The 25,215-nt window shown below is 40.1% G+C and overlaps 1 protein-coding gene across 4 annotated transcripts in view; it reads right to left on the bottom strand.

Annotated features, from left to right (window-relative positions):
* sorcs1 (sortilin-related VPS10 domain containing receptor 1) overlaps nucleotides 1-25,215 on the bottom strand; it is a 239,168-nt gene that overhangs the window by 42,823 nt on the left and 171,130 nt on the right. For all 4 annotated transcript variants that reach the window (XR_013792708.1, XM_079553284.1, XM_079553285.1 and 1 more), the window contains exons 7-14: nucleotides 23,793-23,911; nucleotides 23,557-23,646; nucleotides 19,145-19,324; nucleotides 15,174-15,320; nucleotides 12,440-12,542; nucleotides 7,848-7,924; nucleotides 3,745-3,836; nucleotides 2,925-3,032 (exon numbers count right to left, since the gene is read on the bottom strand). Coding sequence is in view for 3 of the 4 variants with exons in the window: in XM_079553284.1 (XP_079409410.1) it covers nucleotides 2,925-3,032; nucleotides 3,745-3,836; nucleotides 7,848-7,924; nucleotides 12,440-12,542; nucleotides 15,174-15,320; nucleotides 19,145-19,324; nucleotides 23,557-23,646; nucleotides 23,793-23,911 (916 nt within the window). In the remaining variant the exon portion in view is untranslated. The remainder of the gene's footprint in view (nucleotides 1-2,924; nucleotides 3,033-3,744; nucleotides 3,837-7,847; nucleotides 7,925-12,439; nucleotides 12,543-15,173; nucleotides 15,321-19,144; nucleotides 19,325-23,556; nucleotides 23,647-23,792; nucleotides 23,912-25,215) is intronic.

Below are 25,215 nucleotides of genomic sequence, written 5' to 3'. Positions count from 1 at the left end.
TATGAATTGGGTTGATCTTTTACTGTACTCGTAATTTCAAAAGTTAATTGCGCGTCTTCTCTGGCACTATAGTTGCAGTAGACCCGGGACTGCGACTCAAATCAGTGTCTGTGCATGTCTATGTGCCCCTGTGTCTCTCCTGTAGGCCGCACTACAAAGCACTGCCAGTCTGTCTGTGGTGGCACTCGTCATGAAACATTGATGTGAAGCCTGTGGAAATCCTCTGTAACAAGAACCGAAGACTAATTTGGTGGTGCAGGGAAGAGAGACAGGTTACGGCCCGCGCGAGCCAATTATAGCATAGAAGGAAGAGGAAAGTTTGTAATTTTGAGTGCCTAAATATAGGGATGAATAGTTAAATGTAGTTAAATAGTTAAATGTGGATGATTATGCAAAGATCAACATCAGAGCGAAGGTTTGGCACAATCTTTCCATATGTGGCTTTATCAATTTTATTCAATAGATTATTCTTGTTCATCCCTTCATTCTTTTGGTGTAGCCTTTAAGGTGAGACACTGCAGGTGAATAGGGAAAAAATGTAACTGTACAGATATCAATTTGAAACTTTTCTGTAGATTGCTGGCATTATGCGAGAAAAAACAAAATTCTGTCATATTATGCTCTCATATAAAAACAAGGTTTGAAATAATGGATTGAGCTACGTTCAAATGTATGCTTTTATTTCACTGATAAATGAGCTACCAAGACTTTTTCAGAGAGGATTTTGGTTATTTTTTTAGTGGAAAAATCTGTAAAAAATTGAACGTTTGCCTTATTTTTTGACATCCAAAAGACTCAATAAATCAGGCCAGGAAATAGATATTAAAAAATCCCTCCGAAAAAAGCTCCAAAATATTGTTCAGTCCAAGAAAATTTGAAGTCTTACTACTGACGTGGAGATACACGTCGCCACAATGAGAGAAAAATGCATTTCGAGAAAAAGGTCCTTGAAATTACGTTTCCTATACAAATCTATGGGGAAACATTGAATCAGTGCAATATTTAAACATGCTATTGTGAAGATTAGGTATATTTCTTATTTCCAGGTTAAAGCTTATATGTTCAGAGACCAATTTGGCCCAAAACCTGAAAACTGAAAACATTAACTGCCCGTAGTGTCCCCTTAATGCAAGTGGTTAAGAGCCTTACTCCGTGGCGTCTATTGCTCCATGCTCGGTGGGTTGTGTGCAGTTGCTGAGGAAGCTAGATGTTGGCGTGCAACTGTAGTATTATGTGGTTTACCCTTTTTTTTCATTATCGGAACTACACCAAGATAACTTTTAATTTCTAGGTAGACCTGGTTCGCTAATGCTGCTGTGATTTCCATGTGCTTCCATGTGTTTTTAACTGTTAAAGGAAGCATGGACATTGTGTAACTCAAGCTATGAAAAGAAAATTCATAATTTTTTCATGAGACCCAGAATATCCCACTGAAATGTATCTTCTGTCCAATAAAGTACCGAGCCCAAGCAGGGAAAAAGGGGAGATTAAGTCAACAAAGTTGGGGAAATATGTTAATGAGTGAGCAAGTGGTGCCCCTAACTTCATCCTGCCTCTTTCTGCCCACAGATCTACAGGTCTGTGCATTTGACCATATTATTACTTTACTCCACTGCGAGGAAAAACTACTAAATTTTACAAGTGATCATCCAACAATGACTAATATTAATTTCCAAGCACTTACCCCTTATGGGTCGTGGCAGCCTAATCTGTTTTGGATGAGGGGTGAGGTTCACTCGGGACAATGGCCAGTTAATCGTAGGTCTTATGCTTTACAGATAATGAGAGGCGACCATTCAAGCACTACAGGCAATTTACATTTGCAAATTCAAATCTCCAGCGAGAGACCACTGTAGCACTCTGCAAACTCCACACCGAAAGGCTGCGCTCCGACTGTGCACATCAACAAAAAAGATAATGTGAGAAGACTAAACAAGAAAAAGCAAATTTCCACTCAATCAGAATGTCATGTTTGTAGTTTTGCATGTTCTTTTCAGACGTGCTGTGATAATTTTGCTTCCGGTTCATCAAATGCTGCATCGTCCTGATCCTCTCAGCAGGAGCATTGATCTCCTGTGATTCTGAAGTGTTGAGCAGTTCTGATGTTGGATAGACCTTGAAAAAGAAGCTGTTTTATTCATGAAACGGAAGGAGGAAAAAAGCCGAAAAGGTTGGGAATTTTGAATTGAGCAGACCTAGATGTGGATGCAGAGGCTTAGCTCACAATCACATACTGTACTAGGACCGAAATTAGGGATGAACGCTACACTGTGTTGTTATCGCAATATCCATATGAGAAACTGCATTGCACATGTTTTGTGGTTCAGCGTCTGACTGAGATTACAGAAATGTAATTTTGACCAACAAGTCAATTTAATCTGTTGGACAGAACTATGTGTACAAAACGGTTGGTGAGGCCCAAGTCTTTTGAGGTTTCCTGTAAAATCTTATTTGAAGATAGAGAGCCTATAAAAGTAAACGTTTTAAAAGTAATGTTTTAGACATGAGTGCGTTTATGTGCACCTGAGTATCCAGGTTATTCTGGATAAGATTTAGGCCAAGAGTTTTATGTTTTGCCTGTTGAATGAACCAGGAAAAGGAGCGATGCCCGGATCCCTGGCCACGTTTGCACACTTTCCTAACTCTTCTTTCTCGTCATTCTCACTGAATATGAGGTCATTCAATCACAAAGACCTAAATACGTTGTCCCTTAGAGACGTGATGCCCGACACACACAAACATGCACCAGCACTTCACTTTACCGTCTTCAAACGTCTATGTTCTAGACACAAACACAGGTTATACTACTATATTATATGCATGTCTTTAAAATTGTCAGTTTTGTGTCAACCATAAAAAGGCGCTTCACTTGGAACAGTGGTCTCAGAGGACAACACACTCTGTTTCTATATCGCGTTACTCACGTCATAATGAGCGTCTCCTCGCCGGGCTCTCCCAGCACTCCATCCACGAACAGCGGCGAGTTGGTGAAGCTGTACTTGTTCCACTGTCGCCCTTCGTCTGTGCTCAGCCTGTACACAGACATATGGGCTCAGTGTAACAGAGCTGCTGCAAATCCTTCTCAATACGTTCAAACTAATGACCCTAACAACTGAGAACCAACTCAATACACATTACATTAACAGCCACTGTGCTCATCAGTTCAGCTGTAAAAGGGAAATCAAAGAGCAATTGTTCAAAGCCTTATTTTTAGTGGTTGTTAGCAGGATGTACAGAAATCTGCCATTTTATGCGATAATAGCGGATCTATAGTTTTTTATTTGATGCATACATTTTTCTTTAGGCATTTTTCTCTCTTTCTCAAATTATCGTCCAGCAGAATATAATACAACAATACAACAAAAGCAATCATAATGTGCTGCATACAGGAACATAAAACTCATCAACAAATACAATGTCCTCTTAGATATACTTAAATGTGTCAAATTTGGTCTAAAAGTAAGATAAGATAAGATAAGATGATACTTTATTGATCTCACAGATGGAGAAATTGCATTCGATGAAAAGTTCGATGAAGTAAATAATGTCTAATAGAAATAAATAAAAAAGCAGATAAATTGTATTGTTTTCCTTAAAATTATACAAAACATACAACTTGACATACAACCAAACTGATGAAGACATCCTGTTCTTGCTCTTGTGTGACTGGTTTATGACTTGGGAGCTTCCCAAAGAGCTTTATCTGTGCTGCTGTGACAGATGCCTCTTCTCATAATGACCTACCACAGGTGTCGGATGGAGAGCGGAGTGTGTCTTATTGCCACCAGAGCTCCTCCTTGGTTCAGAAACAGCACGGCGTACTCCTCGGTGAAGATCTGCAGTGACAAAAACACATGTCCAAATCACCACACACTGGGTTCAATTACGCCAATCGGTCTATTAGGTAAACAATACAATCATCATTGTAGTGTTTGCCCCCAAACAAACTCATCTGTTGCATGTTGGTGCCTCAAAGTGTAATTTAGGGCTCCTATTCGTACTCTCCTTGGTCAGTGTATTGATGAGTGAAGCAGCTATGGCTAGTGTTTTTAATACTAATGATAATGAAATAATAAAAATGTATAATAGTGAGATTCGATTAAAAAAAAATGTATTGAGTTAATCGCAGGTCTGTAATTAATTAATCACAATTAATCGCATTTTATTCGAAAACCAAAAACAACATTTTCTTGCACCTAAATTATTCAATAATTAGATAGAAACACGAGTTCAACAACAAATGTGTTTATTATTCTTAATCTGTATAGTTATTCAAGTAACAGAGGCAAAGTGCATTTATAGCTATTTAGCTTTCAAGAATTTAAGGAACTCTCTTGTAGAGTACATTAAACAGTGATAATAATGTCATATTTATATAAAAGCAAAAAATAAATAAAGCAAAAGGGCCATAAAACAGCGCCTTTAAAGGAATAGGCCACCGTTTAGACATACTGAGATATGTTCTTACCTAACCTTAGACGTGTTAATATATCCCCGTCTGGTCTTTGTCTGTGCGCTCTGTCACGCAAACGGAGCACATACGCAGCCTCTCCCACTTGTCATATAGCTCCAAAAAAGCTCACGATAGAAGCTGCCAAGCTCTTCCACGTGTTCCCTATTTACATAAAGTTACGTGAAGTGTTTTCATGCGAAGTATATTTACACAGAAATGTAACATGTCGATTTTATAAGCAGAATAAAAGGGGTACTATATTGTGAGGCGTAATGATACGAGGAGCAAAATGTCCGCGCAGTAACTCCTAAAGACTTCCCCGCTCACTTCCGTCAATAGAAGCTGCGTGACTTGTAGAGCCTTTTACAACAAGCAAATATATTTTCGGAAAGTGCTCTCGCATTCCTACCTCACGGTAGAGGTCCTGAGTCCTGTGCCGTCGTCCGGGGTGAGTTGGAAATCTGTGAAACATTACTACACTATATACTTTCTGCTTGTTATCACAGCCCGGCACAATGCAAGGCCAGACGGGTTTACAGTGGGGAAAAAAAGTATTTGGCCAAAATCCGATAGAATGTCTATGTGAAACTGACCAAATACTTTTTTTCCCCACTGTACATTAACTCGGCTAAGGTTAGGTAAGAACATATCTCAGTATGTAAAAACGGTGGCCTATTCCTTTAAGTGTTTAACAATTGCTGTAACAGAAATCCAAGTGCAATTTCAGACAAGGGTTAGGGTTATTTTGGCTCAGAGTGGGCTGGCTTGAACGTTTGTTTGAGGCTTAAGGCTAACATTAGCATTGAGGACGTCGCTGTGTTTGCATTGAGTTGGTATTTTAGACTAAACAGACAAAAGACAAACTCTTTTTTGCACAACTTGCACACAGCTGTCTATCGTCCCATCAGGATGTTTTTCAAAACAAAACTGTTTCCCCAACAGGCCGAGTGAAGCGTCTCCGTCCATTGCTGTTGTGGGCGGATGTGCGTCAGATATATACGGGTGTATCAGAAACACGCAAATAGAACGGTTCCGGCTCGGGAGTTCCATCTTGGGGGGAAATCGGGGTAAATACGGTTAATTGCGTTTAAAAAATTAACGCGTTAAACTGTAATTAATGAATCAATCAAAATTAACGTGCTAAAGTCCCACCCCTGTAACACAATGATTTCAGCAGTGCAGAAACACAAAGCTGTGTCTTTATTAAGTTATATCGTCTCTCCTCCTCTGGCTTGTCTCATAACCACTGACTGTTTTGTGAATAAGTAAAGTAAATCTGTAAAGCGCTATTCAGAATTGTTGGATTATTTGTATTATTACTATTTGAAAATGGCCAGGAGCAAGACATCTCCTCATCAACATGGAGATACTGTTTTATGGTTTGACATCATACCAAACATTAGGTCCTCTTCCAAATGCATTATTTAGTTTGCAAATATAGCGGGTGACTGCCAGAGACAGGTTAGATGCGCTCAGCATAGAAAACAACTTTCCAAACAATTGATTCTGCAGCGACCACTGTGATGGAAAGTAAAGGCCCCATGTTGACCATGCATACAGCCGCTGGGTCACTTCAAGGTCACAAATATCAACTTCTTTTTTTCCACGTAAAAAAAAAAATGCTTAATGCACCTTTAACATTAGACATAAAAACCTATAAATTCCCCACATTCTAAACTTTGAAATAGAGTTAAAATTCTGGCAGTGCTTTTCCTTCCCACCCTCCGCCGGGACCCTGGGAGTCTATTATAGAAATAATAGCACACACACCTGCCTTGGCCTATATACATTCGCTCCTACCTCATGATATTAACTTTGACATCATTATTTTTCATTGCCGCCTTTAATCAGAAACAGGCCCAGTAAATTGCAAGCGACAAGATCAAGAGAGGAAAGGGCCACCCACTCGCGTTTTATCCCGCCACTGGATTCAATTACCTTTGAGATTTTATTTGATTATCGACCGCAAGGAGCAGCAGCACGAATGCAGTGATTAAAAGACGGGAGATTAGTTTTAAGTGAGAGGAGATAGAAAGATAAACTCGGAGGGTGTGCACATGTCATGGTCATCCACTTACTTCAATGAGACTTCAATGGATTTAATTAGGTGGCCAATATGAATTTTGCCGTTTTTGCTGAATAGATGTACACACGCATGCTTGCAAGCATTATGAGTGTATGAATGCATTGCACCTTGTAAGATGAGAGGGTATATAAAGGGTGTTGATTTTGAAGTTGTTATAAATTTCATAAGCAATTAATTCATCGACTTTATTATTATTGACCGTGACTATATTAACGGATGATATGAGCTACAGAATTCAGATTGATTTGTATGAATGAACGGGCCTGTACTGCACCACTCCGGCCCACAATAGAAACTGCATATTCTACTGCCGTTCATGTCACTATTTGAATGCAATTACACAACTCATCCACACGGTGTATCTGACGCATTTTATATCACTCCGTTGGTGCTTTCTCGGGTTGTGGTTCCCAGATAATCTTGTGGCGTATATAATGGGCAACGGGCCTCTCGGATATAACATTACTCATGCCCCTCACATCATTTTTGCCAATATAAGTGGATATAGTTTATTAACACCCTCCACGACCCACATAACCCCAGTCCTCTATCTCTATACATTTTAGACAAATGTATGTGAAGAAGTGCTTGTTGGGAGTACTACTATCCTCACTCCACACCAGTGTTCATTTTGACAACATATTTTTATTTAGTTTTAGTTTTAGTCTAAGTCTTTTGATAGATACGTATTTCAATTTTAGTCGAGGTTTAGTAAAAAAAAACTCTTCAATTTTTGTCTAGTTTGAGTCAACTAAAATCACGTGTAAATTTAGTCGACTAAACTAAAGACAAATTTAGTCGACTTTGCATTCATAATATTCATTATAATTGTATTTAATCAAGGTTCATGGAGCTTCTCCCACATGAACAGATCACAGAACTGTTCCTTTGGAAGTGAATTTAAATGATACGAGGCTCTTTCAAACTGTCGTTGGAAGTTTGGATGATTTTAGTGCTTTTCATTTTTATTTGGTCATATTTTAGTCGAGGAAAATATCTGGACATTTTAGTCATAGTATTAGTCTCATGAAAAACTTTTTATTTAGTTTTAGTCCAACTTTAGTCTGAAAAAATATTACTTTGACTAAATATTTGATTCGACCAAATTAACACTACTTCACACCTCCCTAATTCCGCGGTGAGTTTTATCATTGTACCAAATGTTAAGGAAATATGACTCTACTCTAACTCATTACACAACATGCACATGTTATTACTCTGCAGTAGTTTAAGTGCCATGTCGATGTGCTTATTGGCATGATTAAGTTATAGCTATAGAGACACGTTCGAACTCCCGGTCCCACTCACCTGTCTCCACGTGTTGCCCGCATCAGATGTGATGAACACTGTGACGTTGGTGCTGGTCAGCTCTGCCCCGAAAGATCCTAAAGAAGCAGGAATATTATCAAACTGAGTGTCAGAAAAAAGGTATGGGATTGAAAAACAAAACTCCTGTTCCAAATCCATTTAGATTTCTGATATGAGTTTCGGTTCATCTACATAAATTGGGTTGACAGTGACAATGATAATAATGTCCAAAAGATTGCCCTCATGGGAACTGCTCATAAACTAAGAAAAGTATTGGGTCGAAGCCTTTTATCTCTGGGACACGGTCAATTCAAAACCGAGATACAATAAAATAAAAATGATGATAAAAAAGAAATCATGAAGTTAGCATCTTGTGTATTTGTATTAAAGGACCTCAAAGACGCTTTACATAGGAGAGAAACAACTTAAAAACAGACATAGGGCTGGAGAGAAGTAGTAGACATGTGCTTTGTGAAACCGAAGAGCTCTGAGCAGGTTTTTAAAGCAGTACTAAGTAACTTGTTTACCTTAATAAATCCTTTTCGTTATCCCTCGGGGGGTAATACAAGTGTTAATGGGATGATTGGAGGGTCTTTCATCTCCCAATGGTATCTCTGGCCAGAAAAGCACACTTGCAGCTTTCCCTGCATTGGGTTGGTGGCCCCAATACAGCCTAATGGAATTACGAAGAAGAAGCTAACAGGCTAACGGGCAAAGCTAACTGTGGGCTCGCGACACTTAATGGGGGCTAGATGAAATTGGTCATTCTATACTCACTACTGCCGCCTCAGGTCATATGTGTAACTGCAGGTTCTATTTTAAGCTCGTGCATGACGGCACTTCGGACCCGAATTAACAACTTTTTGATCACAGTGCAGAATTTTAGATGCAGTTGTAGTGAACAGGTCTGGGCTCATTCTACACATTAGGACATTGCTGGAACATGTAGGGGGAGGAAAATACATAATTTTAACCTTTTTTTAAACTCCGTATAGTCCCTTTAAACAGTATTTACAGCCAAGTTTGAGTGAAAAAAATTATCTCCATTGTGTAATTGGATGTACAAAGTCCCTCTCTCCCTTTGTCTTTTCTGTCAGCGTAGTATTTACTCTCGCGGACAATTAATGATAAAAAACTGTAACTTATGGCCTCTAGGGGCATGAGTTATTTAGCACTGATTTAAATGGTATTTTAGAGGTAAAGTTAACATGAATTGGCAATAAATCTAGAAAAGTTTACAAAACATTCTCACGTCATGTTGTTGCCTCACAAAACAACTAAATTCCACGGTGTTTTGCATATTTGAGTAATCCTGCATGTTTCTTCAAGAGCTAGAAAAACACTCACGTCCAACCTGCTGATGACATGCAATGGTGCTGGTCCAAACATATGCATTTATAAAATATATAAATTTGCAATGGTGTCCAAACAACTTAAAAACACAGTTCATCGATATTTATTATCAAATCCATAAGAAGAAGTTGAGGGTGCAGTAATAACACTCGTGTGAAGTGACATTCACACTTCCCCTCAAATTATCCAATAAATCCGCATTACTGCGCTCCTTTCGGCGGCTGGTGTCATATGAAGACGAGGCTCACCGCAGTCGGCTCTAACTGCTTTCATTTAGTCGTAATTGGAGACAGGTGGTTGGACATGAGGCTGGGACGGGGGCAGTGCTGCAGAGGTGTGGTGAGGCCCATTTGTTTGGCATAGATTTGTGGCAGAAAGCGTTAAAACCTCACTCCAATAAACAGCTCTCAGGTTTATTCCCATGCTAACAGAACTTGAAATATTGCGCGCCTGTCTGAGATTCCCAACCAAACATAACTCTTCTGCTTAAACTGAAATCTTTGTTTTTTTGTTTTTCTGTTGAGGTATAAACAGCTCTTGTTTATTCTCTGTCATTTGAACCAGCTTTCGTCAGATTGCAAAACACCCAGTTAATGAAGCGTATTTTTTATGGTAAGTGATAAATAACCAGAGCTGTGATAATAATGTTTATATTGAAGTTTAATCATTCAAGTATTTCAGTCAAGCACTGTGTCAAGCTCAAGAATCATTTGTAGTGCAGTGTGAGTGTTTCACTTTTCATGTTAATTAAAAATGCTGCACAGATAACAGGGTGAGAGTTCAAGTAAACTAATTACTCCTCTTCACTAATCACAATGCCAATCAAACATATCTAATGGTATTTAGAGGACATTCTTTCACATATTGCTGAATAAAGTGTGTTTAATAGATTGAAATGTAAGAGATCATCAAACAAGAGTATTATGAGTTGTTCATTAGTGTCATTCACATGTTTGTTTGCCTGTGGGTACGTGGTTTGTTTCCCAACACCGTAATTCAATCGGTAATGCTGGTTCTGACATTCATTCGCACATCATAAACAATTTTAGGCAAATGTAAAGTATGAAATATAAATTTGAAGATTCCCCCATATTTCTCTGTAAAGGTGAACAAGACATTCATGTAATACAGCTGCAAATTGCAACTGCAGTCCTCTTGGCCTCATCACATTGCCTTGTAAATTTCCCCAACTAACAGTGTGTCATAGATAGGTGATTAACAAATTAGGTAAAGTGCACATTTCCATTCTTTATCCTCAACATCTGGGCCTGCCAGTGGCTCCACATTCACAGTGAAGCTGTTTCACAATACACTGTCTGTGCTTTCGCCTGGTCTTCTTGGGACATCTGAGCCGTGTGCTGATGTGTTATTGACAATGCGAGCACACGCCGAGTAAATATCACTGAGGTGCGGATTCACCTGGGGGCCTCTGGACACATATTGCACTATGGCTCCGTTGCTTCCTTCCTTTTATTTCTTTCTTTATTTCTCCAAACCAAACTCCACGAGACTGTTGTTTTTGTGAAGCCCAAAGCATTTCCCGGCGCTGCGTCTCCATCCTGTCATTTGGCTCTAATGAAAGGTGAAGTGACATGCGGGTTGTCATATATACGCCGGTGGGAAACAAACAATACAAAGATCTATGAAGGAGCAAGAAAAGAGGTTCAGAAAATGGTGTTTCTCGCCGCACTGAGGTGTTAGGCGGCATCATTTTGAGCTAAGTAAAACAACGCTCTTTTGTGGAGGTTGTCGAAATGATTTTCAAGGCCTTGTATGTGTCTTCAACTTATATACACGTTGAAATTCATCCATAAAAGAAAAAAAAAAAAAGATTTGGAAAGGGTTGATCGCTTTTCAAATCATGAGACTATGTGTGGGAGCTCCATCTCCCACACATAGTCTCACCCAACCACAATCGGTGTAGAAGAATTAGAGAGATAAAACATAGCGAGGGAGGAGGGCATCAACAGTTTCAGAAAAAAAACATTGGTGAAGGGTCATGGTTGGTGTATACAGTATAGGGCGTCTGGGTAATTGAAGACGTGGTAAGGTGAAGGCTGGAGCGGTTGTCTGCTGCGAATGAATATGAAGTCTATGGGTCCGATCCTCTGCCAGGCACAACAGCAGCGTTAGCACAGAAGAGAGTGACATCTTGCTTAAATTTCCCCCGCTCCAGAGATAGCATTGGTTTGTAGGGCACAAAAGGTCAGGGAGGGACCACTGTTGTACATAACATCAGCATTGACCATGGGTGTCTGTCCAGCCCAAGAAGCCACAAACCACTCTGGGGGTGTTTTTGATAAGGAAATAGCATAACAACATGGCTAAAAGCTCTAAAAAGTCGATTTTGCATGATATAGGACCTTTAATGTTTGTGAATCACACTTTGTTATGCAATTAATCCAGTCATAATAATATTGTTCATTTCAGGACAAGGTAATACAATGATACATTTGCATAAAAGTCATGTATTAAGATTAAGCACTTTTTAATTCAGCAAAACCAGCATCTGGGATTCATAAAATGTGCCATTTAGTTTGTTTTTTGTACACTTTTATCGGGACAAACTTTATTCATTTGTTTATTTTAGATTAGGGTATGTTAATGAACACACACGAGACATGCAGCTAAACAAGCCACAGTTGTAGCCAAGAGCTAATTTCCATCTGTTGCCCCACACTCGCGATCACTAACACACACTCATAGATCCCATCAGGAGAACAGAAAGGCCCTACGTGGTCCAGAATAAATCCCAGGACCTTCTCGAGGCAAGAGAACAAACCGCTGCACCACCGTGAAGCCCAAAGGACTCTCTACATTATGGCTTGTATGGCATCATGTGCATGCATGGCAGAACCACAAAAGTCTGTCACTGTAGTGTATGTTCAAGGAGAATTCACTTACTCGCTTAAGTGCATGACAACTTTTCATGTTTTTCTGATCATTTCTTAGTTTGATGGGATAATGTCAGTCTTAAGTCTTTCTCATAGCTGTACACCCAGTCGAGTGCCAATTTTCTCTCTTCAAGCAGTTAAGTGACAGGAATGATCTGGGACTCGCTCAAGGCCCTGATGTACAGCATGGAGACAGTAATTCTACCTCTCCATATGCCACGTCCTGTGTTAATGCTTTATAATTAAGTCAAAGAAAAAATGTGAAACCAAGAAACACCACACAATTTCTTTATAAATCAGAATCTTGAATATAAATAACATAAAAGTATAGAACATTTGACCCACCTGAAGCAATTATTAATCCCGGAGATGACTCTTTACTCGCGATGTTGCCAGATGTGTAGGGATTCGCCGAAACGTGGAGATGGAGGTGCAACGAGCAATATGGCTGTAGAAATAAAATAAACACAATTAAATCCTGATTAAAAAAAAAAGGCTAGAAAGGCTAGAATTTCCCGGTTATTAGTTTTTAATATTCCGTAATATTCCGTCAGTAACCGGGATATAACTGCATGTATACACTATTTTCCGGTTTTAAGAAACTTCCCATTTCTCGCGCATTCGCCATTAATCGCAAACAAACATGGCGGCGGCGGCATGTCCGAAGAGCTCCTGTTTCTGGGCTCAAGAGGAGACAGAGTTTTATATTTTAACCATGAAAGAACTAAAAGCAGTGAATATTTAAGATGGAAAGAAGCATCGTAATGTGGATTTATGCGAAACTTCAGAGGAGTCGACTACAACACAGAGCCGGATTAAGTTTTTCCTCCACTAACTATCGGTAAACTCCATCAGCTCCACTCACTCCCACCAGCCCCGGCTTCTCCCAGTGCTGCCTGGTCCATGTCAGTGATAAAGACAGACCCAAGATGGGTAAAAGTAACCACTTATCCACAAAAAACATTGAGCCCAAAGTGGGTATTCAAAGAACAAGGCCCACAATAAGCCACACACTTATGCTTTTAATATTTTCACCGTATTGGTGCTCTTGCGCGGATTTGAGTTTCCAGATTTCTCAGTGTCATATAAGCACCATATCCCGAAAACTGCCATAACCGGAATATAGCAAATAACCGTGAATTTCGGGCAATTGTAAACGCACTCATTAATCAATCCCCCCAGGATTTTGCAGGCATTTTTTTTACGATTGTGGTGGGCTAAAACGGTTGATTTTGGGGGCCATTTTTTCTAAAGTTGCGGTAAAAAGTTGCAGGATTATTTTTTTGCTTAAAAAATTCTATTTTTATATCAAAATCAAACTTTTCTTCGCATTTTACCTCAGTTTAAACCAAAGATACTCTGGAAAATAAGAAAATACTTAAAATATTTTAAAGAAACAGGCCACCGTTTTCCCATACTGAGATATGAACCTGAGCTTAGACGAGTTTAATTTTAATGTTTAATTTTGTGCAACTGTATTTGGATCGTGTAGTTATTCACATAACCGTATCTAAATAGGGAAAAAGCGGAAGAGCTTGGTCACTTCTAACTTCACCCCCGTTTGAATCCAGAGGAATATGTTTGGAGAGGCTAAATGCTATAAGTCGCACCAGCGAAAAAATGCATAATGAAGAAGAAAAATATATATATAAGTCGCTCCGGAGTATAAGTCGCACCAGCCTTGTCAACTATCTGGGCACGGAGGCGAAACTGCACTGTTGACAAAACCTGACCAACTTCAGCAACCCCAGATCCAGGTGGACGATAATATTGTTACAATGACCAGGCAGTGTGTGTGAGAAAACCGCAGTTACAATGTCTCGGATGCAACACTCCTGAGTTTTCATCCCCGACAAGATTTCCCCATTGGCCGGTCTCACCATTAATTTTGATTGGGTTAACCTTTACAGACACAATTCTCATTACGAGGCAGCCAAATGCCAGTGCAGCCTGTGTTGTGACGGCCCGTTCGAAGCTTTATTAAAACTCTGACATTCCCTGACAAATAACTGCATAATGCGAGCAGAAGGTGAGCTCCGGCGCTGAATGGCTAATTGGTTTATCAGATGCGAGTTATTTGTGTGTGGAGTTTCATGTAAAGCATTAACGAGATGGTGCAACGCTTAGGTGAACAAATCGGTCAAGAAGTCGGGTGGGGAGAGTGTTAAGTACCATAAATCTGGCTTTTGACAGGTTTTAACATTTCTCTCACTAAAAGAAAACATGTACGATGTACCAATCTTCCAAGATGGGGGTGAAAAAGACAGATTAACTAAAAATATACACCGGTATTAGCGATCCGTGTGTAAAATCTGATTAAATGATACAGACATTAAGTGTATAAGAAGGATGTGGCCTTCATTTTGTCCCATTACATCTTAAGGTGTCCAAGATAAACAGAAAAAAAAGATATATTTTTATTAAATCTACTTAACTATAGTCACTTCACAGACCCATCAATACTAACACTCTGTCAACAGAATTTATATATAGCAGAACACTGCAGAACACTTGGGCGTGATCTTTCCGTTCCGCAGAACTTTTGTACTCTAATTCCAACGTGAAACACAACTTTACAGAAGCCTTTAAACCAGTGACAGAAAAGAAAAGAAAAGAAAAGAAAAACGCCTTTGTGTTCCTGTCAAACACCTCTTCTTCATCTCTGTTTCGTAAATGGGAGGTCAGCTCATTGGACTGAATCAAAATGGCTGACCTTTCGGCTCAGAGCACTCAGCTTTGACGGCGGCCGCTCTTTCCGGCTGCGGTGTGAGTCAGTCAGCTCCTGTCAAGGCCTTTTCTTTGGTGAAGTACAAAAAAAAATAAAAAAACTCCACGTGTACTTTCTTTATCTATGTCTATAAAGCAGTCTAGAAGGGGCTCAACAGCATGCCTTCATATCCAAGGGAAAAAGTAGACGTCATGTGTCCGTGTTTGATCTTAGAGCTGCATTTGTGAACATTCTGGATTTATGCAGGAAGCTGGAGAGCCTAGAGAACAGCCACAACACACAAACTGCCTCCCACCCACAGACGCACCCCCCCCCCATAATAAACAACAATAGACAGTCTATAGGGCTGACCAGCACACAGTTGATGTTGTTGCCCCGCAGGTCTTTGCTGGGCGCCTGCAGCAGCCTCCAGTCCCGGCCTCTGTTGTAGGTGATGTACGTCTTCACCTGGTTGTCAATCCGTTTGTTGGCCAGGAACATACCTTTAATCCCGGCCACCTGTGTGTATACACAAGAGACCAAAGCATCAATCTGCTGTAACTAACATGGTGTATGTTTTGGTCTTTCTGTTGCTTTTTCTGTTCTTACTTGTTGATACAGAATTACTATCCTGCTGCTATTATGTAATACATTGTGTAACTGTAATATACTGTAACTGTTTTTGTTTTTTTCAACCCTGTACTTTTGTGCTGGTTGTAGGTGTAGGTTGCCCTCTGTACATCTGGCAAAGGCCTACAGATGAAAACTATAAGCTTTTGGCTAATTCTGGCATATTATACGGTTGCACTGTTGGTTAATGGGCACTGTCCTGTATCAGTCAAACGAAGTAATACATCTGTTCTCCATTGTTTGAATGGGCACAAAATCCATCCATCCATCCATCCATCCATCCATCCATCCATCCATCCATCCATCCATCCATCCATCCATCCATCCATCTTCTTCCACTTGTCCGTTGCCGGGTCGTGGGGGCAGCTGTTGGAGTTGCCCAAATCACATGGCACCAGCCCCTTATGGCTCCTCCTGGCCTCATGATTAACCGGGCCTGTTGGTCTCTCATAAGGGGCCTCTGAACCACTCTTTGTCTGACCCGTCACCTACGACCTGTTTGCCCTGGAAGACCCTACCAGGGGCACGAAGCCCCCGACAACATAGCTCCTGGATCATTCGGGTGCTCAAACCCCTCCACCACGTTAAGGTGGCGGTTCCAGGAGGGGTGGGCACAAAATATTTAAAGAAAATGTTTTCTGTAAAGGACACAAATCTGTAACAAATGGGTAACACTTTAATTTACACTACACTTGATACATTGTACCTGCCTAACTCTAACTCTAACTTTAGACCCTAAACCCTCAGGGCATTCTTATTGCATTATGTACTTCCAAAGTACTAATACACATTATTCCATTGTGTACAAGTTATTACAGATAGTGTCAAATAAAGTGTAACTGAAAAATCTAAATTGCAGCAGCAGCCAAAATTAGACTGTCCTAATGGTGCGTTCCAGGTAACTGGTAATTGTTAAACTTCTGACCTGCCACTTGGGAAAATGCCAATTACAACTTGTAAACTCAGAGACAGAGAGCTCCGAGTTTGGATGCAAGACGAAGACAGTAATGGCAGCACCCAGTGAAGGAGTGCAGCTAATGATAAAACGGTAACATAACCACTGCACTAGTGAAGTGAATGTTACTTTTGGTCATAGCCTTCAATATAATGCTATTTAGCATGTTTCGCACTATATGTGGAGAAACATTCATGAAACGTTAGCATCTTATTAGCTAAGTGTTGTAGTATTAGTCGTTTATTTACATACAGGTTTATTCAGCTGGACGCTCTGAGGTCTTAAGTTGTAATTTTCAAGTGGGAAAAATACCAGTTACCAGTTGCCTGGAATGCACCATAAATCACATTCAAGTCTGCACAGTCTAAGAAGAAATAAGAATGTCAAGAAGGGCCAAGTTAATTTGTGTACAACTTCACTTGTACACTAAACTTCACAGATAAAGTTACCTCGCCCATAAGTTTATCCAGCAGTTTCCTAAGTCTACTCAAGTGCACTTAACACAACATACTTGCTTTATATCTTTCCACGTCACATTGAAATCTGGAATCAATCAGAAAAGCAAATCCGACGCTCCTCAGCTGCACATCCACACCACAAGCACTTGAGCGTCACCAGCACCATACAAATACAGCATCTTCAACACTGAGTGGATGTCATCGACTGACCACAGGCTGGGACTGAGTAATCAATGCTGCTCTTAATAGATGCGACTTGTTGTTAGAGATCCCTGCAAAGCCCAGGGGGACATCGTAGAGACAGTCAGGCGGCGGATGTCCACTTTGGTAATTGGCAGGTACTTCAGTCTGCCTGGTAAAAGGAGATTTAGCATATCATTCCTTTCGGGTGGTGACCCCAATCAACACAGTGGATCGGAGTCTATAAGTGAGGCCACAGCGAGACATGAGCAGGAGATAGATTAGTGCTCTGACGGAGGGATATGGGACGAAAATAGAAAAGCGCTGCGGAAGTATGTTTTTTCATGCTTTGACTTGTATGAAAGTATGAGCTGAAGTTTAGTGGCTTGCAGACATTGCCTTATTGTTCTTTCATAACACTTAAGAAAAGTTTTGAACAGAGTGATATAATTAGGGATGTTATATAAAAAGCTGCAGTTCGCTGTGTGTCCTTTTTGTCAAACTGCAACGGTCTTAATTAGCTTTAAACCTCACAAACAGAACGTGCAGAGCTCAGAATTGTTTTTATTCTCGCAACATTTAATAAGTTATACTTTGCCTCAAACGACTGAAATACAAGACACTTGAAATGTGAGTCAGGTTTCAGTTTTAATATTGGATACAGAGAAATCCATGAAGCTCCTCTTTGTTTTTAGAGTTCTACCCACCTTCACCAAATATATTCTGATCCTGTGAGCAATTTAGAAAGTTTAATAATGTTTTGCAAAGAAAAACTTCGCACATGTGGGAGGCCACAGGGGCACAGAAGGCAGGGTACATTTTTCCTATGCTGCTCTTCTCCTCCAGGGTGCGCCCTCTGCTGGCGTTTTGTTTATACGACTGCATACTGTAACGCACTGGGGTATTTTCTAAACACTTTATCACAAATTAGTCACAGTATTCTCTCTAGACTTGAAGTTCAGTCAACATCTGCAGTTAATAATGTTTTATAGCCTCCCAGAGCATCAAAATTAGCCATTTAACCAGATTTTTTCTTCACTCTTGTTCAGCTGGGGCTCATTGCAGGAAGTAATATCTGCGGTTATTCATCAAAGAAAGAAATAATCTGCTCCTCCCCCAAATCCATATATCCTTGGCACAATCCCTGTGTGTCTTCTTCAGCGTCAGCAACTTTGAAACTGCTTCGTATTCACTCTGTGCGTTTGGAGCTGTGTAGGCCTACAGCGGTTCGCTTCCAAAATGACAAAACAAGTTCTTTTCATCGTCAGTGCCTCCCAGCTCTGCTATATTGATCGGCGCTCATAATACACTTGTGGTTTGGATGCTCATCAAGAACACACTCTTTGCAATGTATTGTAAAGGCTTTTCCAATTATGAAAGAGGTTGCTCAGTTATATTTGTGTTCACATGTTTTAGATCTGTAATTACTACACTGGAGACATTTTTAGGAAACATAAAATAAAATAAAAAATAAAACACAATTTTTTCAGTATGTTTATTTTTGGGTGTTTTCTTGCCATCATTTTAGCCTGTTTAGCCTGTATCTATTGTTATTGTTGGGGTTCCTGTGTTTTTATCTCTTTTCCCTTATTGCAAAGCATATTAGGACCCATATTAGGACCCGGCAAAACAAGCTTATTCATCCATCCATTTTCGACCACATCTGATCAGAGATGCCCACACTTCCCCTTCCACACAATTCTTCTAGCTCCTCCGAAGCGACCCCGAAGTCCTCCCAGGCCCGCTGAGTCGTGGTCTCGCCTGTGTATAGGTCTTCCCCACGACCTCTCCAGGTAGGACATGTCCGAAACACCTCACATCTAGATATGCACCTCTGCTCGCTCCTCTCGACATGGAGGCGCAGCAGCTTTATTCCAATGTCCTCCCAGGTGTCTGAACTTCTCAGTCTATTGCTAAGCGTGCATCCTGCCAGAAGAGCGTTTGTATCCTGGATTGGGTCCTTTTGGTCATGAACACATAGGTGAATGTAAGAACGTAGATTGTGCCAACCTCTCAATAAACCTGTGATTGCTCCTACCTCATTTGGTTGTTGCCCATGGTTAAAATGCAATAAAAATGTATGCAGTGAGGCGTATTACGTTATGAGGGGTTTTCTTTACCTCGTAGAGATCGACCATGACGTTGCCCTCGATGCCCATGCTGCTGACCACATTCTCCAGAGCCAGGGAATAGAAGACCCCGGAAGTGTCCGACACATAGAGGTTATACGTCTCATTCTGGTTCCACTCCTGCACCGCCGCCACCACACGGTTATCATCAGTGCTGATCACATGCAGCTCCTGAGAGGCAGACAGACATCAGAAATACTCAATCGGCCACACATGACATGTTTGTCTATTCTCCAACCAAACAGAAGGGTCTAAAAACCTTTTTATGGTAGTTGTTTTTTGTTTAAATAATACAAAATAATAATACACTAATGACAATGATGATATGCGATATTCTACAGTAAAAAAATCAGTCATCTTAAACTGGTGAGATGAAAAATGTTTACAAAAATGTTTTGCTTTGTCAGTGTAAGTTGTGTGTTGGATGTTCTTCGGCCTCTGATAATTAGTTCTCACACATTTTACCAAGTCAAATAAAGATCAAAGAAAAATGAATAAAACACTTATTTTAAAATAGTGAATATCTCATATTTCATCAGAAATTCTTACATTTATTTTAATTTTTTAGTCAAGCACGGGAGGAATTTTCTTGGGACCAAAGCGACACAATTAAAGGGTCACATGTAATTCAGTTCCAGGACCTTCTTAACAGTTTTACTAATGTGGGAACAAAGTAAAGTGAATGAAAACTTGAATGCAAAAATAGGAAACACTTTTTTCCAACAATAACGATTTCTTTTAGCATTACACAGCTACAGCTACTAACAGAAATTTGACATTTTAACACCTCATTTCACCCTCCATTGGGCTCTCCAAGCTTTTTACATTAAGGAACCATTCGCAAATCTCTACAGCAGTGTGCCCAAGAATACAATGAAAGTATGGTGGGTAATTGAAACATAGTGGAGAGAACTGCATCATCACAGTGTCATGGGCTGTGTGCAGCTTCTGAATAGATTAATGTCTCATACAAACAGTTTAGACAAGCATGGAGCTCGGGGTGGAAAGATGAAGAGGGTCAACCGCTTTGACCGCAGCATGCATCAAAGAAGGTTAAGGACCGCTGAACAAGAGAGAGGAGAGACACACTTTCCATTACAGTTGACTCCAGGTGTAGCCAAGACAGTGAGAGAGTTAAGCTTGCGCAATGATGAACTTGGATGACTTGGTTCACTGTTGCAAACACAAAGAGAAAGCCGTAGCGTGTTCTCCTTCAGCTTTTACTGAGCGACGAGATCACTGTGGTGGTTCTTAGTGTCTTTTATTTTAATGTTGTATTTAATTTAACTTAGGTGTTTTCCTCTTATTTACCCCACTTTAAAGCAGTACCAAGTAACTCATGCCCCTAGAGGCCATAAGTGCCACTGCAGGTGTCGTAGCATGTTACGATTTTTTGTACTCATTAATTGTCCGTGAGAGTAAATACTACGCTGACAGAAAAGACAAAGGGAGAGAGGGATATTGTACGTTCAACTACACAATGAAGATATTTTTTTTTTCACTCAAACTTGGCAGTTGGCTTTGCCCGTTAGCCTTTTAGCTTCTTCTTTGTGATTCCATTAATGTGTATCGGGGCCTCCGACCCGGTGCAGGAAAGTTGCAATTGTGGTTTTCTGGCCAGAGACACGAGGGGGAGATGAAAAACCCCAATCATCCCATTAACATTTGCATTACCCCGAGAGGGACAACGAAAAGGATTTATTAAGGTAAACAAGTTACATAGTACTGCTTTAAGACCTTTGTTTTTTTACTTGGTTTAATCTGGATTTGACCTTGAGGTCAGTCCATAGTACTTGAAAGTTCAAGTTGGTTCTTGGTGTGAAATGTTTGAGAACCACTGGAAAACATTTTTGCTGCTACTCAAAATGAACAGTATTCTTAACAAGGATCAATTAACTTTCAGGAGCAAAGAGCTAAACTTTATTTTCTTGAGCGTAATCTCCCACTGAGCACGAAATAGCCTCTCAACACCGACACCTTTGATTACCGCTTATGATTTCCATTCTGCAAAGCGCCACCCCGCCTTCCCACCAATTGTTATGTGAACCCAAATTCATTTCATTTCCTATGCTCAGACACCCACTGCGCTTAATCATATCCTCTAATCAGGACGCTTCCCTTGCTTCCATGTCCGTGTTTTCGAGTCCACGCGCCCGTTGCACCGCGTCAGCCATATTGGTCTCCTAGTGCACGCGGCCCGTAAAGGTGCACGGCGATCCGTTAAGCGCGCGTGCTTCATCTACCGCTGACTGTGCCAATAAGAGTGAGCCCAAAGCCGCCGGGAGACGCCCGCAGCCTGATTGAATAAAACATGTTTAATTGTCAATGGGGACGTGAGGGGTGCAGCCTTGGAGAGCGGGAGGAGAGCGCAGCGGAATAACAATGGGCCCGGGCGCTGCTGGAGTTACTTTGAGCGGTGATTTGGCCATAAATAACAAAGACAGAGTCACGCTGAGGCACTGACGATTCCACGGTTTGCGTCGACTTTGGACTGAATACAAACAAGCGGCGCTGGTTGAGTGCGGGCGGCGCTTTTAAATACAAATTATACAAAAGCAATTTTAAATGTTGTCTGTCATGCTGACGAGTGGAGCTGTGGGGTCTGGGAGAAGAAAAAGACAGGAGAGAGGGCCTTTTAGGCAACATCATGCAGTTTACTGTGATGTAATTCATAGCCTGACAAGATTCAAATATTCAAATATGCTCATTTAATATGTAAAGGGCAATGGGTTACATTTTATTGTGTCTAATTTAACCCAAGACATTTTTAGGGGAAACACTGCAGGTGATTTTTTTAAATTTTGAGGTATCAATTTGAAACCTTTGCTGTAGATTACTGACATAAATATTACAACATAATGTAGTTTTTGGTCATTTTATGTTTTCATGTTTTATGTCTAAAAATGCCCTAAATTTCACATATCTTCGGTGACGAAATCAATAATGAATGGAGCCTGGTTTAAATTTATGGTTTTATTTTGCACAACTTTTTCTGAGGGGATTTTGGCTATCTTTTGGATGTTTTTTAGTGGAAAAAGACTTGCTTTTTGAAATTCAAAACTCAAAAAATCATGGTAGGAATTAGATATTAAAAAATACCTCTGGAAAAACGTTGACGTTTGTAGGTACTACTGATGTGGAGATAAAAAAAATCATTTTGAGAAAAAGGCTCTTGAAATTACAATTTTCCATGTAAACCTATAAAGAAACACTGAGTCAGTGCAATACTCAAAGATTAGGTCATTTGTTTGTTTCCAGGCGTAAGTTCATATGTTATAAACCTGAAAATGCAAAAAAAAAAAAAGAGAGTTTTGCCTGCAGTGTCTCATTAAATCGTTGTCATTTTTGGGGCCAGATTGGTCTCATAGAAACAAACAACATAGGAACAAACAAATAATCCAATCTACACAAATACTTATTTTATAATTTCACCAAATTAACTTTCCTACAAGGTTTTATATAGACTTAACTCTGATCTGAAGACGTCTATGCTAACAATTCCCCAGCTTTATGTCTATACCAAGCCCTCCTTCTGCCTATGGGTGAATCCATAAATCTATAAACCACTTCTTACGGAAATGCTTTCTTGTGGCTGGATTTGCGGACACATGTGGACTTCTAGATCAAACATGTTAAAAGGCACGGAAGTGATGTCACGGTCAATGCAGTTTGATTGTTGGGCAAATTCTTAATGACTCTCTGTTGGTCTCTCATGAGAATTACTCCTGGGCTTGTCCCTGTTTCAGAGCGTGGTGTCCAGCACTGGTCAGCTCCTCCTCCTTCCTCTTCCTCCTGCAGCTCCCTTTGCTCCACAGCAGTCTTTCTCCATCTTCAAGCTCAGCAGTTAATCTGTTTTTATTCTCCAGTGAAAGTCCATTAGCCAGAACAATACAAGGCATGTGTGGCTTAGCTCTGATGAGACTTGCCCGGATACCTCCCCTTTTTTGTTTCCTGTAGATTCTCTTGTGATGCCTCCACTGTGCTGTAGGTGTGGGGGGCTCTTGGTGCCTCTTCAGTGTTTCAGCAGAAGAACTTTGTAGGTCTAAAATGTCTTTAGCTCATATGCTAGCAAGTGTACTCAGGACCATAATAGGCTCTGCAGTAAAATCCTCCACCAATCTCTAAAAAGCACGGCAAAGACGTATAGAACCATCCAGTAAAACAATATGGAACATAGAAACCACAAATGCAGTTTGCAGAAAAGGGCAAAACATGCAGCTGTACCAAGAGAAAGAGAGGTTGCTGCTTATTTACCATGACATGACATAATAATTAAGATTTCAGATGATAAAATAGTGGTAAATGTAGTATCTGCTTTCTGCTTATCGGTCACATCTATTAAGTGTCCCTGTTACTGTACTTATTAACAAATTAAGCACTTGCTTTCTGACACTAGCATTTACCTTGGGCAGCGTGTACTTTGGTAGTTTCATTGGAGTGAAGACATCTCTCTTCGCAGACACATAATAGATGGGGCGCCCCGTCGTCGACACCTTTAGACCGTGAAAGATTGAGAAAAAACACTGTGTAATTACATAAAATCAAGCACAAAGCATACCCTTTTGTAACAAAGACCTTGAGCAACCCCTTATTCCTTCCTCCCCTGTATCTGAACAGAGCAAAGTGGACCATTACATACCTGAACAAAGACGTACTCGTCCTGCACCACCAGGGAATTGGGGTCGATGTATCCGGGGAAAGGTTTGCCCTTGTTGGCCTCAGTGCAGTTCTGGAGCTTACAGGTGACGTACAGCGCCTCTGCTCCCAACACAGAGAGAGCGAGATCATCAAGAAATGGCACGGTAAACCAGGGCAAGCGCGACCTCAAGGAAAAATTAGGAAGCACCGCTGTAAATAACATTTTGTTTGAAATATTCTATTTTGACACATAGATGTCTCATAAGCTTTATTTAACTGCAGAAAAGGAGGAGAAAGTGGGGAGAGATATTTCATATTGACTAAGCGGGATTGACTTTACCTGAATTTTGACCTGAACCCATTTACTGCAGTATATGTCAAACTACTGCAATTCCAAACCGAAGATGTATGTTTTGAAGAACATCTTTCTCACATGTTTTTAAGGGTACTCTGGAAAAAGGATGATCACTTTAAGGAAGAAATTACATGAATATAGTTGAATGTAGAGTTTTACATCTTAAGTTCGAATTGAGTTTTGTCTGATCCTATCAGATAAAGCTTCTTCTTGCCATTGGAACACGTACCTTTTTTCTTAATTCAAATAATTGTGTATCATTCAAAATGAAACAGAAATGTTGTTAAAAGCAAAAGTGAATTTTGTCTAATTTCAATGGGATGTTTGCTTGTTCCAGTAGCATTTTTATCTTAGAATAGTTCAAACCATCATGTATCTCATTTATTATTCATTTTTTGGTGAGCAATTCCTAAGCCTGACCCATGTGTGCCCCAGATATGAGGTAAACATGTTCAAATCAAACATTAGTTGCAGATTGCAATCAGGCCTATTGAATTCTCAAAGTTAATAATAATAGTGATAATAATGCCTTACACTTGTAATGTACTTGAAAGGTCCACATATATAAACTGCTGCTTGTGTGCTCACATGCAGCTTAAGGCAACAGTTGTAATGTCTTTTTGAAACCACTGCATCCTAGAGCCAAGAAGTGCTCATTTGGGTAACTTCATGTTAATACTTGAATTTTAACTCAAACCAGTCTTGTGACCATTAAGTGTACTTTTTAACATTATTATGCTGTACTAACTTCTGTTACATTGTTTACATAATTTTCAATACTTCTGTCATCTGCCTACAAGAGACTACAGATGTAAATGAGCCTTGTGGCTATAATCCGGCATGTTTACTCATTAATGTGGACTGTGCCTATTAAATAAATAAATAATCTAGATCCAAACCAACTCTAAACAAGGGCCAAACCATTTCATAAACATGACCATGTGCTCTAAAATGCAACTAAATAAATATCTACAACACTGTAAAACCAGCCCAAAACCCCAAATAAACATGACCAATTCACCACTAAAACAGGGTTTAAATCAGCCGTTCTGATTAACACCAGAAGAAG

This window comes from Gobius niger, assembly GCF_951799975.1.
Source record: "Gobius niger genome assembly, chromosome: 3".
Classification (NCBI taxonomy): Eukaryota; Metazoa; Chordata; class Actinopteri; order Gobiiformes; family Gobiidae; genus Gobius; species Gobius niger.
The sequence above is the reverse complement of the archived record's forward strand: the minus strand, read 5'-3'. Positions and strand labels throughout refer to the sequence as shown.